Here is a 14,008-nt window from a genome sequence, read left to right as displayed (position 1 = left end):
TCACTTGTTTTACGCATATTGTGCAATTTCCACTGCTGTGTTGCCCATTACGTCTTGTAGTCGAGCCTGATTCTCTGGCATTGACAAATTTAAATCTGGGGCCGTATAAAACAACATGGTTTTGACTTAAGAAAAAACTTAAGTTTCTGAAAATTGACTTAGCCAAGTAAAAAATTAAGTTGATATTCACGAAGCGTCTAAGTAAAAAACTTAGCTAAGTCTGTCGTTAGAAACTGAGTCGACTTCACCGAATGCAATCAGGTGATCACTAAGGCGTATCTCAGCTATTTTTAGCCTACCGGTGGAACTCTTTTCACTAAGAGAGAGAAAAACGTCATCGTGAAATCCCGGAAAGCGCAGACCATAATAAACGCGGCGAGCTCCAAGATAGGCCGACAAAATGACCAAAGACACGAAAAAGAGACAGCCAAACTTTACCCAAGAAGAACAGTTGTTACTTTCAGGGCTGGTGGCAGCAAACAGCGTCATTCTTGAGGGAAAGCTGGGCCCCGGCGTAACCGCCTGGCAGCGACGACAGACATGGCAGGTACGTGGTCTAAGTTCCGCGGAGGTGAGTGTTGTCTTCATCGGTTTTGAGAGGTTTGGCTTCTGTCATCATTAAATTTGCATGTACATAAGTAGCATACAAGGTGTGCAGCTATGAATGCATGTGCTCGAATAATAACCAAGACGTTTTCCAACCTTCCATCAACATGATCAATACACTTCGTATGTAACCTAAATAAGATAGAAGATGAGAAACACTTCCTTTTGTACTGTCCAAATTATCAGAACGAAAGGCAGATACTTCTTCGAACACTAGACCTCCAAATCTGCCAAAATGATAATAAAATCCTAGCAAATATCCTGAACCCCTGTCCAGAAAGTGCAAAATATGTTTCACAAACTATCTCCGACATGTTTATTAAAAGAACCTGTCTTATAGACAACATCAAGATATGACCTTATGATTAGTATGTCTTATCTGTACAGTATCAGCATTATTAAAGTGCACGCTGCCAGCCACCTCATGATATATATATATAAATGTTTAAACACTATGAATGAAATAATATGTAATATTTATATATATAATGTACATTATGTATATATACCTCTCATGTCGATAGTTATATTTATTCCATATGTAGTTAGTTTGTACCCTGCCCTACGAGGGTGTTCCGTACAATAAAAAATTTTGATTCTTGATTGATTCTTCGTCCAGTCCAGTACCACGGGAATAATACAGTTTGGTCATATTTAGACATTGAGACCCAAACAATTATTTTCCTTTTTCTCAAATTGCATTATTGTTTTTATCTTCATCATGGTATGCCTATTGTCTGTCGTGTAGTTTATACAGTGATGTTGTACCCCAAACAATGGTTACTCAAAATTTCCAGTGATTTTGACCCCAAAGTAGTAGCCTAGATCTATGTCATTTTGTACTCATTTTGGCATTTGGATCGGTTTCTGAGGCATTCATTAGTCTAAGGCCTGATGTTAGTATCCTAAAGTTACATTACTATCACTTTCATGTCAAAAGCGTACAATTAACTTAAGTTTAACTAATTTAACAAGCATCTTATTACAGTGACAAGATGTCATTTTCTTATCAAGACCAATGAGTTCCTATGCATTTATTAGTAATAAATATATTGTGATGGATCTCATACATCTCGATCTGGTGCTGCATAGTCACAATATGAACGTGATGAAATGTGTTATTATGTTATGCACATATACTCTTGTTTACAATATTGATGTTAAATATACATGACAATATACTGAAATATGTATTTATATTATTTTCTTGGGAACACAATCGCCTAGGATTTTGGGTTGTAATCACTTGTTTGCTTTGGATACGAAATATGATACATATGGCAATACGCAGTTCATGATACAATATGTCGAGCTGAAGACCCGGGTTCGATTCCCAACATGGGTACACTATTTATGTATGAAGCCAATTTCTGATGTCACCGACCGTGATATTGCTGGAATATTGCTAAAAGCAGCGTAAAACCATACTCACTCACCATGCTCACTCACTCCTGATACAATATGTATCACAATACATAATTCACTTCAATTTTTATATTTCAATTGGCATAAAAACTATTAAAACACTTAAAACATCCTGAATATTTGGTCTCATATTTATAAATAGAGATATCTCATTTCAATCAGTACTTTATTTCAGAAATCAACTTGAGTGTTAATACCACTTAGGAAAAGACTAGGACAGAAATTAAGTCTTAAAACTGTGTGCATTGTACAATGTGGATATGGCATGATTTAATACTGACAAAAAATATTAATGTAATTTGATGTGTTTTTCATTTGAGTTGTTATGTTTACATTGCAGAAGATTACAAACACCCTCAATAAAGGCAAAACGCACAAGAGGACCAAGGAGGAGGTTAGAAAGAAATGGAAAAACCTGAAGAGCCAGTCGAAGCAAACTTTTTCGAATTTCAGGCAGCAAACCATTGCCACTGGTAAACAAACTAATGGCTACATTAGTTTAGTTATTAAACAGTTTTGATAAAAAAAAGGTGACCTAAAAGGATATAGTTAATGTGAAAGTGGAAAATGTGATATTTTAGTTCCTTCACAGTTATTATTGAGACCTACATTGCAACGTGTTGCAGTATATTTTGAGTATAAATATACCAACACAAACCTATCTCAATGTTTAAAGGTAAAAGGAGCACTTTTCTCTATGTTTTGTTGGTTTTGTGATATGTTTCTAAATACTATAACACCATTCACACTATAATCTATACTGCCTCTTGCACTTACAGAAGGCGGACCACCTCCCATCCCTGTAAGTCCTGTCACAGATGCAGTTGCAGAGGCCATAGGGAGGGACAACATGTCTTTGACAGAAATATCCGACTTCTGTGATTCGACAGCCCTACAACTGCTTGATGTCATGAGATCAAAGAAAAGGTACAAATGACATAAATGTTAATGTTAATCATTTTGATATTGTACTAAAATTACTGCATCACTTAGTATTTCATGTTTGCCAGCTTTATTACATACATAAACATTCCAAAATATATTTAAGAAATCAAAATTTAAAGTATAATTTTTTCCCAATGTGCCTGCCACAGGCAGTCAATTTGCAAGTACTGACAAGTCTCTGTATAAACACAATACACAAATAATATATATTTTTTTATATATATATTTTTAAACATATCCTATCTCACACTATGCATTTCTTCTTATTCTTCGATCTTGATGTGGAAATGTCCTAGAACAAAGTTTCCAGCTTAAAAAAACACCACTCACCCAAACGCATCCCATACATCACCAAATTACCACTGTGATCATGGTTCACGCACCACTAATTTTTGTTTGTTTTGTTGTTTTTTTTGGTTTTTTTTTTTTATATATAAAATTTAAATACACGACACCAGTACTTAAGTTTACCATTACCATGAAGAGAGAGTGGTATTAATAACGATGTCTACTGTGTACAACCTTGCCAGAATTGGATCTCAACTTACTTAGCTTAGTGTTCGATAAATGCGACTGTTCGTCGGTTCAAGGCGTTGTTTATGGTTTTCGTGCATGTTGTTTTTCCTCCGCTTTGAAACCCAATCAATTGTGTTATCCCCTGTGGCTGTACCTTCATTTTCTTGCTTAACAAAATATTATAGTCAACAATGGTTACATCACTATCCGTAGAGGAGGTCGCTTTCCGTCTTGTTTGACTGCTGAGATTCCCGTCTCTGTGCGAACCACGCCCCTGTGCACGTGCCAGCTCCCTGGCTTCTACAGTCGTTCCGCATTTAAATGGCCAGTTCATCGTGTTGGACTACAGCCCTTTACTCAGCTTGGGAAGTCAAGCCATCAACTGAGGGTTGCCTCTTCCCCCAACACGCTTGTTACTCGGGTCATCACTTCTACAGCGCTCGGAGGATACAGCTACACCTCTCCGGCTTTCTAATGGTGACAACCCTTCTGACCGAAAACACTACAATCATCGGCGAGGAAGTGATAGCCAACAGACGACAGATCTTCACTCACAGGATCGTCATCCTTCGCTGGATCGTAATGACCGAGTGATCAAGGGATCATAGACGACCGAGGGATCGACAGATTGACAGATCGCCTTACTTCACCATTATCGACATACTTCACCATTATTGACATACTTCACCATTATCGACAAGACGCTGATGTTGGATGGACAGTCCGTCAGATTGTACCTCAGAGTTTGGCCTCTCCTGCAGATTGATACTGAGGGATCTCGACTCTACGATATACATTGATACATCGACACATGGATAATTCGATACATCGACACATGGATACATCGACACATCGTCCGATCAAGAATTCGTCCGCTGATACGACTTCACCTGCAGGAAGCCTCGGTGGCTGAGTGGGTAAGAGCGCTGACTTTGTGTGCTGGCGACTAGGTCCCTTACTCTGGCAGTGTGGGTTCGAATCCCGGACGGGACTCAACCCCATAAAGTACGATCATGTACTTTACTGAGAAGATGATTTTATTCCAGATATGACTTTGTTTTATAATACAGACGAACGACGGATCTTCCTCAGTCATAAGAACTTCATTCTTCCACGGAATCAATTGACCTCCCTCTCATCGTGCATAGTCTTCTATACGCGAATTTGGACAAGGCCTTCACTGCATTCAGTTGTCTAGATCAGACAATCCAATGATTGTCATCACGAGCATCCGTCTTCGTCTTGGGATACGATGACCTGCACCAACCCTATCAGTGAACTTGACCAATCGGTCTCTTACAGGCATAATCACCTCATATGGGGAGCTTGAGATACTGACGTCTCCTCTCTACCGGGATCTTCATGGATCCGGTACAGGTGCCTGCCAGTCATGAATCGTCTTACAATACTCTCCTATGAGAAATCACAATTACAAGGTTATGACAGAATTGAAATGTCACACACGACGGGGGAGATCGTCGGTCTTCCATCGATACAAACGATGTCTGAAGATGGTTTCAAGCGTCATACGAGGCTCACCTAGGTACTACACCAGTTTTCGTCCCATATTCTACAAGGAACTTACTGCCTATACACCAGTGTTTTTCGTTACTCGAGACACCGCTTGTGTGATGGGAGCTTTTGACCACGTGATCAGAAAGACTACTGTATTTCCTGTTTCTGCACAAGAGTGAATTACACATCACGCCGAGATTGCTGTTTGTAAACAAGACTACCATGCTGACTTTGGTACAGGCTGACCTCATGCTAGCCGTGCGAAGCATTTACAGTAGTAGTCAATGACTATACATACGGTCTGTCACATCTTCACAACGCCTTTTGTCGTCGTATCGATGCTGGAATGCACCTGACGATCTTCCTGCTTGCTTTGGCTCCTGCAGCTCGTGTTAGAGGGACTCGTGCTTAGACGTCGGTTGAGTCCAGTTCCAGTGTCTTAAGGGGCGGTCGGGTAGCCTAGTGGTTAAAGCGTTAGCTCGCCATGCCAAAGACAGCCCATTTCTGGTGTCCCCCGCCGTTTCAAGGACAACCGGATCGTATTTTCCGCCTCCACCACTCTCATTGATTGAGAGCTGATGTCATGGAAGACGTCTCACTTTGTCCAGCCTGATCCTACAAGATCTACTTGAAGGCATCTCAGACCATCCGTCGCTGTCGCAAGCATGTTTTCATCCACTTGTCGACGGCTGCAACCTCTGATGTAACTTGAACAACCATCTCCACTGGCTGCGTTCTATCATCCTCAGGGTCTACACCTTTGAGGGACTACCACCCAAGCTGCTTCCAATCCTCATGAGACGAGGGCAGTGACTTCCACCTTGGCGTTGCATAGTATTGCACACTTTCAGCCATCATGGAGGGATGTTGAGGCGTTCTGATATGGTCTTTGCCTCCTACTCCTTTCGGAATCTCAGTTGCCGACGTCCAAGGTCACAGCAGCCACACAGCGCAGATGAGGAAGCCCAGCGGACTAAAAGTCCCAAGTCTGGTTTCCTGTATATACTGCAATATTTTCATTTATTGCTTATGTTAATCAGGTTTCCCAGACAAGCTCCCATTGGGAGGGTATATATGCTTGTCGGTTGTGACTTCTGTCTACGTCAATAGAAGTCACCATCCGGTGCGGCCAGGTGTTAAATGGTGTCCCAATCTTCTACCTGCTCACCTCTGTCTTTGCGCATGTGATGTCTCAGCAGTTGATCGACGACCTGTGTGATAAACGGGTCTACACCAACAGAAGTCACCATCTGGTGCTGCTATTTGTTTAAATGGTGCCCCGATCTTCTACCTGTTCACCTCTGTCTTTACGCATGTGATGTCTCAGAACTTGATTGAAGACCTGTGTGATAAACGGGTATCGTCAATCGTTTCCTCTTCTCGTTCTTACCTTATTCAAGCTGGTCCTCCGCCTTACGTCCTTGGGACCGTATGTGTGAGGTCTGTCTTGTAGAACCTATGCCGCGTACAGGGTGTTTGAAACACCTTCTCCTATCCGGGGTGAGGTTAAGTCGTGACCGAGTAGGTGTCGCCTGGCTTATGGTTACGCGGTCATTCTTGGAACCGCGTCCTGTGTGAAACCAAGGAACACATGATTCCCCAATGTCATGATGTATATCTCTTGGTAGCACAAAGAGGGTTTTTTGAAGCAACCCTTTAACGAGTTTATCACTAATCCTTCTAAAATCATTTGTATCTGCGCCCCACCATCCAACCGTGGGATAACTGCATAGTGTGAGATAGGATAAGTTTAAAAATTTATACATTTTCTAATAAATTGTATATTTATATACTTATCCTATCTCACACGCTTCATGCCCACCCAACCATCCCCGAATCATGGTTACACCAGCCCTTTCAATCTAGAGTGAGAATGAGGGTGCTGGATATGTCAGGTGATTAGGTCACTGGGGTCGTGTCGCACGGGATTTTAGTGGAAAAAAACAGTTGAAAGATAAATTTCGTGGTTAATGCTGACAGACTGAAATGTTTATATACGCGTACGACAGATATATTTTTCCAGGATTTAATTGCCCATAATATATACAAATGAGGTAAATGTTCACTCTGTGTTTATGTTATATATAATAAAAATATATCACAGAGAGAAAGAGAGAGAGAGAGATACAAAAGTCCAAAGATGAGCTGTATAATTTACTCAACCAGCATGTGATTTTCAAGAGTACAGTTATACAGTTACGCTGTTTTGATGTCACAGTGCACTCTAACATAGTATGACGTCATAGTGCAATCTAACTTTGTGACGTCACAATAAGACAGGCATAAGACGATAGGGCAGGCGTATGACACATTCAGAAATAAGTATTGTAGTGGCAGTAAAATGTACAATATATGTAATTGTATAAAATAATTCAATTATTTCAGGCCATTTAATTTTGGTTTGAAAGTATTAATGAAATAACTTTCTTCTATCTTTCTCAGTGCATCATTGTCACATTTGTAAAACGGGAATATCACAAAATTTGGTGTTTTATTCCCGGCACACTGATCAATGTGTTGACTGAGTGGGATACACAGACAAGAGGGGTCCCTTATTTGTTGTCGGTGGACACTCACTCTCGCTCTTAGGGTGTCCCCTGTCTGTCCAATGTATTTGACCTAACATCCAGCACATTGTATGACATAAATCAAGTTTTTTGAAGCACAATTCATATTTTCACGGACATAGAAAGTTTTTCCGTCTTTCAATGTTAAAAGGAACAACATTATAAAACATAGGGTCTGTTACACGTTTTACATTCTATATATGTTTATTATAAAGTTCTTTCTATATGATATTTTAAAAAACATATTCTCATTTGTTACAGACCAACCCTGGTCAGCGGTGATGTTGAGGACATGGCCAATGCATTCCACCTGCCGGAGAGGACGACTTGCCAGTGCCAGCAACAGCAACAGCAACAGCCATATATGGAAGAATTAAACAAAGAAAAACTTTTATTAGAAATTGAATGTTTAAAATTAAAAAAAAAATATCTAAAAAAGAAAATTTACAAACTAGATGAATATGTGTAAAGGTAAAATGGTGTCATTTAAGATGCAAATCAAACCTATTTCTAAGTGTGTCAGTTAAATTGAAGTTGTTCCAATTAAGATCGGTGATGAAGCATGTTCACATTTGTTTGCCATATTTTCCAGGGATAATGCAGTCACACTTCCAAGGCATGTTGCTTGTGAAATGTTTCCAAGACCATGGTTTACAGCCATTAATCTGTTGATGAGGCATTTCCAAAACACCGCCTTCACTAAGCTGACAATTTGATTATTTGAGCCTGGCATTATTGTCAATTTAATTTGGTTGCCATATAGATTTTTTGGGCCACTACTCAAATATTTGAATGTGTTGAATTTGACAAAGAGTGAAGTGTATGGTCTGCATTTCAAATATGTCACTATGTACTGTTTGAGCTCAGATATGTTTGCCTAAACATTTTTTAAGCAAGATATAAAATATGTCAAAAGATAATGAATACTGAACATCAATACAGATACAGAATACCAATTTGGAAATCGCATTGACTTTGTTTACAAGTACACATTCCGTCGATGACAGGTTCTTATTCATCTAAATTCAAATGTTATTAATGCTCTCGTCACAATATGGCTGAAATATTTCCGATGTGACGTTAAATTTTAACTCAATCACTACAAGTACACATGACAGTGAGTGAGTTTTTGGTTTGATTTGTTGTTTAACTCCGCACTCGGCAATATTCCAGCTATATGACGGTGGTCTGTAAATGATCGAATCTGGACCAGACATTCAAGTGATTGACATCATGAGCATCTATCCACGCAATTAGGATATGATGCCATCAACCAAGTCAGTGAGCCTGACCACCCAATCCCGTAAGTGGCCTCTTAAGACAAGCAGTTGCCTTTTAGGGCAAGCATGGGTTGCTGAAGACCTATTCTACCCCGGATCTTCACGGGCTGAGTGGGTGAGTGAGTGAATTTGATGTCATATTTATAAAATGTTTCTGTCTTCATTGAATAAAAATCAATGTTCACTGTATTGTGTTTGTTAATTATCGACCAACAGTATATCTAGTCCTGACAATAATTATTGTGAAAAACAAATTATTCTATTAAAGTGTAAGTCTATTGAGACTCTCTGTTTTTTTTAACTGAAATTGACTTAAAAGAGAAAAAAAACATTTTTATTATTTCTATACCTTGCATGACTTCTGCGGGGAAAGTCTGATTTCCCTATCTAATACATGAAACCGTCGTTACAACTGCGCAATTCCCCTCTCCACACAAGAGGAGAAAATGTTAGTTTTTATCACTGAGAACATAGCATAATTTGTTCATCTTTTTCTTATTCTCCCAATTTTAATTTTTATATGATTTTATCATCCCAAACTGGCTCCCACAGGAGATATCGCTTGGATTAGATCAAGCGATATCTACACTGTAGATATCGCTGCAATGAAATGACATCACAATGCTTTGCAGACAATTGTGACGTCACTGGTTACATGACGTCACAATCAAATGACATCACTTATGGCTCTGCTACTGAAGCTGTCAGCAGTACTTTTTACACTGATATGAAGACACTGCTAATTACTGTCTACAAATTGAAAAAGTTGGAAGAATGATGTTGGATGATAAATAAAATCTCACCCGAGTGTCTTTTGATATCAAATATATCAACACTCGATAAAAGTGGCAAAAATCCTCGACAAGCCTCGGAACTTTTCCACTTTTCTCAACTTGTGTTGATATATTTAAAATCAAAAGACACTCGGGTGAGATTCTCTATATCTTCTGATAAATAGAGAATCTCACCCTCGCATCTTCGCAGACAGATTAGAGCACACCGTCAGCCTTCCGTCAACAGACAAGAATTGCAGCAGGTCTTGAGAGACGAGTGGCAACGGATTCCAGTCCATGTCATAAGAAGACTGACGTCATCGGTGAGGCAGCGTATCACAGCATGCATTGGGCAACTGGAGGTCATACACGCTATTGAAGGCAACTGTGTCAACAATGAACTTGTAGTGTGCCTGACAATTTTTTGGTGACATTTGAGACAGCTTTTGAAAATGAAATTTCTTACCCCACCATTGTTTACCTTGAGCTTACATTACCTGTGAATGCACAATTTCATTCAAACTGTGGTTGATCAATCATTTGTTACCCCTCCCTAGATGATATTATAATTCACAACAAAACCTCTTCTTGTTATTTTTTTTATCGATTATGGAACCCGACCTATGCTTTCTTTTGCCGCCCAGTTTATCTCCCCTGGTTAAAACATTTGTTATTTAGTATTGAAGATAACATTTTCAATTTTCTAACATTTTTACCCAATATACACTTTGAGAAGCAATTTGTATCCTGAAAATTGTAGTCATTTATCAGTGAATAATACAGTGTTGTTATTACACACCAAAATGAAAATAGGTTTGTATTTATTGTACTTCATGTGTTTGTTATTTATGGGGTGAATTGTATTGCTGTATGTCACTGAATCCTGTAATGTTGATCTGTTATTATGTTCTCTTTAAAAGTTTTTTAGTAGCTATGCCATAGAATAAAGTGAAAATCAACAATATTTCAATGTAAAAGTACAGTAAAAGATTCACATATGTGTGGACAAAGGTGTCTATCGGAATTTGTTTATTATCCATACCAACCGCAGTTGTTTTGTCACAATGGATAGTTTGGCGGCATAACTTTTTTATGATAGCTTCTGATTCATGGGTCAATTTTCAGATCCATTTTAAGTGAAATATGTTTCATCTGCATACTTAAATATAACATTCTTTTTCACTGACATCAACTCCCTTTATACGTTCATTCGATTTTACCACAATAGCTAACACTTCTACACAAATAACAAACCGATATGGGGCCAATGGGTCTCCTTGACGGGAGCCACCCTAAACATAACCTAATTTTGCGCTTTTGATTATGGCAACAACTCGATGCCTATAGTAAGTCGACAGGAAAATATTTCCAATGTTTTGATTCGCCTTTTTTCCACGGACTGAAATTAGCGAAACTGTTCATAGTTTCACAAAAAATCAAAGGTAGTAGTATTGTACACTTTGAGTAATATATTTCAGAAATAACACGGAAGAAATGTGGATAACTGTTATTGGTTTGTATAAAAGTAGGCTATGCACACGCTATATCGGATGCTTACAATCGAAAACCTAACACAATGGCGGCCATAAAACGGCACCTGACTAAATATTGGTTAATCATATACTGCCTAGTATCCAACATTATAATACATGTAGCAACCCCACTTAGGCCTCCTTCACAACTGTATACATCATGTTCTCTGTCGTGATAACTACGTTTCTGGAACCCCGCGACTTCCGAGTAACACGAAACATTATTGACGTGAATATCGAAATGCACATAAACAACACACAGTGAGGACTGCTTTTGTAAAATTGACTACCCCCATCCGAATTCACAGATCGATTATCCAGTTCCAGGTGCTGCACAATTTCCTTGTTGTAGTGTCTAGTACAGAAGCCTTTTAGGGCCACTTGTTTTTCTAAAAAAATATTGAAATATCAAAATTCTTGTATCTTGAAATTTCAACATAGCATCTTGAAATTTGAACTTAGTATCTTGAAATTTCAAGAAGAACATAAAAACAAAAGGCTTCCGAAAGGTCCAGAGTAAAATTGAGCCCACTTGCACAAAGCGATCTTAGCGCTAAGATGATCTTAACTCCCATACTTTAACATAGGCTTATAATAGTCTTAGCGCTAAGATCGTTTTGTACAAGTAGGCCCTGGTCAGCTGGGAGTCAGTCAATATAATGTCTCGGTGGACATTAGTCCAGACTAGTACAGACACGCACACACGTGATTGCGATGTTAAACCCCTTTTCACCTCACCTACAGCAATATCACGGTGAAGGACACTAGAAATGGGCTTCACACATTGTACCCATGTGGTGAATTGAACCTGGGTCTTTGGTGTGACGAGCGAACGCTTTAACAACTCGGCACCATTTCTGGTGTCCCCCGCCGCGATAGTGCTAGAATTGTGCTAAAAGCTGGGTAAAATCATACTCACTCACTCCTAACGCGTCGGCAATGTTTTAAAGACATTTTATGTGCTCATTCCATAAGGCCTGAAAACTAAACGTTGTCCGAGAATCGCGTCCGCGCGGCACAGGATCTACCTCCGACTATACAATTACGTGGAGATGTAGAAAATTAAATTTCCTATCTTGTGGTGTAAATGTAACTGCAAATATTAAACTGGTTTGAAAAGAAGACACTGATAAATGTTGACCGACATTTTGTTATACATTCAGTACTAAACATTCTTCCAAAAGGATCTTGAGCGTTCTTGCTGTTATGTTTGCACAACACAACTGCAGGCGCATGTTGTTAATGCGTATGCATAGAAATGTCAACAATGCCCATATTTGGGCATATATCAATATTCATGCGCAACCAGATTTTGCAACCGGTTTCTGTCAACGAACGAAAGTTGTTATGTATGTATTTACACTTAAATAAATATTTAACGTGGGTAATAAATAATATACCACACTCATTCTCGTTATATACCATTTTTACGAAACTCTTGAACTTTCTATGGTATCTGAATGACGAAGATCGTTCGCATACTGTGGGTAGGTCATCAATGGCAGAGCCAAAGAACTTGCCAAATTCGTATCCCACAGTACGAAAAATGATGTGTACATGTCCAAATTCGTGCTGAAAAGCGTTCCTGGGTGTGGTTGCAGGGAAGGCAGTACCACAGGCCGCACAACCTCATCAATGTAACGACGTGTAGTGAGATTTCCGTCGATGATGACCAGATCTCTCTTCTGGTTCCCGCAGATGCCTAAGCAGACCATGACACTACCACCTCCATATGTCTCCGCGTTTTGGACGCGACAACGTGCCGTCCGTTTACCATCAGACCTGAAGAGCTGGCACCTACTCTGGTCGCTGAAGACAACTCTTCGCCAATTTTTCTGCTGCCACTGCTGTACAGTCCAGGGTGCCGTTGTACAAAGCGATCTTAGCGCTAAGGTGATCGTAACTCCCATACCTTAACATAGACTTACGGCAGTCGTAGCGCTAAGGTTGTTTTGTACAACGGCACTCACTCACTCACTCTATGGCTAACAGTTCGCATCAGCCATTTCGCGGGTTTGATTCGTCCTTCGCATAGTTGCGTGGTATATTTCAATTTGTTTCATTTCTTTTATTGTGAAACGAGTCTGGGTTAATAAAATATTTCCACAAATACAATTTAATATTTAATTTCATATACTGATTCTGTCATGAAACATTCCAGTGGAAGTTAAATGTATTTCACAAAATATTATATCTCACTATATAATACTTCAGTGTGAAAAACTGAGTTTTCTGAAGTTGAGAAAAGTGAAATTTTCATTGCAGTGAACTGAACACTTGATATTTTACTACAGTTTAGGATAGTATTACATCTACCCAAATACCACTGTATAATGCCTCTGTTCATCGTATTTAAAGCAAACACTTCGGTTTAAGTGAAGACACTTTATCTCGACATTCTCAACACAACCTGCCTCTATCAGCATGATCAGAAGTGTTTGCCCTGTGTTCAATACGACTTAGATTGCCCCGGGCGGTTAAAAACATCTTAGAAACCTCACATACGCATCAACTGACTGAGTATGGTTTTACGCCGCTTTTAGCAATATTCCAGCAATATCACGGCGGGGGACACCAGAAATGGGCTTCACACATTGTACCCATGTCGGGAATCGAACCCGGGTCTTCGGCGTGACGAGCGAACGCTTTAACCACTAGGCTACCCGACCGCCCCCATATGCATCAACAAATTTGTTTACACCTGTAGAGTAGTATTATATCTTCCTAAGTACGACTTTATAATATCATTGTTCATCATATATTTAAAGCAACTACGTTGGTTAAAGTGAAGCCCATTAATTGTATTTTCTCAAGAAAATCTCTGTCACAAGTGTTTGGTCCGACGCTGT

The 14,008-nt window shown here is 39.3% G+C and overlaps 1 protein-coding gene across 1 annotated transcript; it reads left to right on the top strand.

Moving 5' to 3' along the window:
* Positions 1-313: 313 nt before the first annotated feature.
* Positions 314-9,043, top strand: LOC124111322. The gene is made up of 4 exons (XM_046470973.2): positions 314-547; positions 2,372-2,504; positions 2,811-2,958; positions 7,836-9,043. Exons 1-4 carry the CDS (start codon positions 401-403, stop codon positions 8,041-8,043), a joined length of 636 nt encoding a protein of 211 aa, XP_046326929.2. The 5' UTR covers positions 314-400; the 3' UTR covers positions 8,044-9,043.
* Positions 9,044-14,008: the final 4,965 nt, after the last annotated feature.

The sequence above is a fragment of the Haliotis rufescens genome, unplaced genomic scaffold (assembly GCF_023055435.1).
Source record: "Haliotis rufescens isolate VD_foot unplaced genomic scaffold, xgHalRufe1.0.p SCAF_15, whole genome shotgun sequence".
In the NCBI taxonomy this organism is placed as follows: Eukaryota; Metazoa; Mollusca; class Gastropoda; order Lepetellida; family Haliotidae; genus Haliotis; species Haliotis rufescens.
This window is presented reverse-complemented; position numbering and strand designations above follow the sequence as displayed.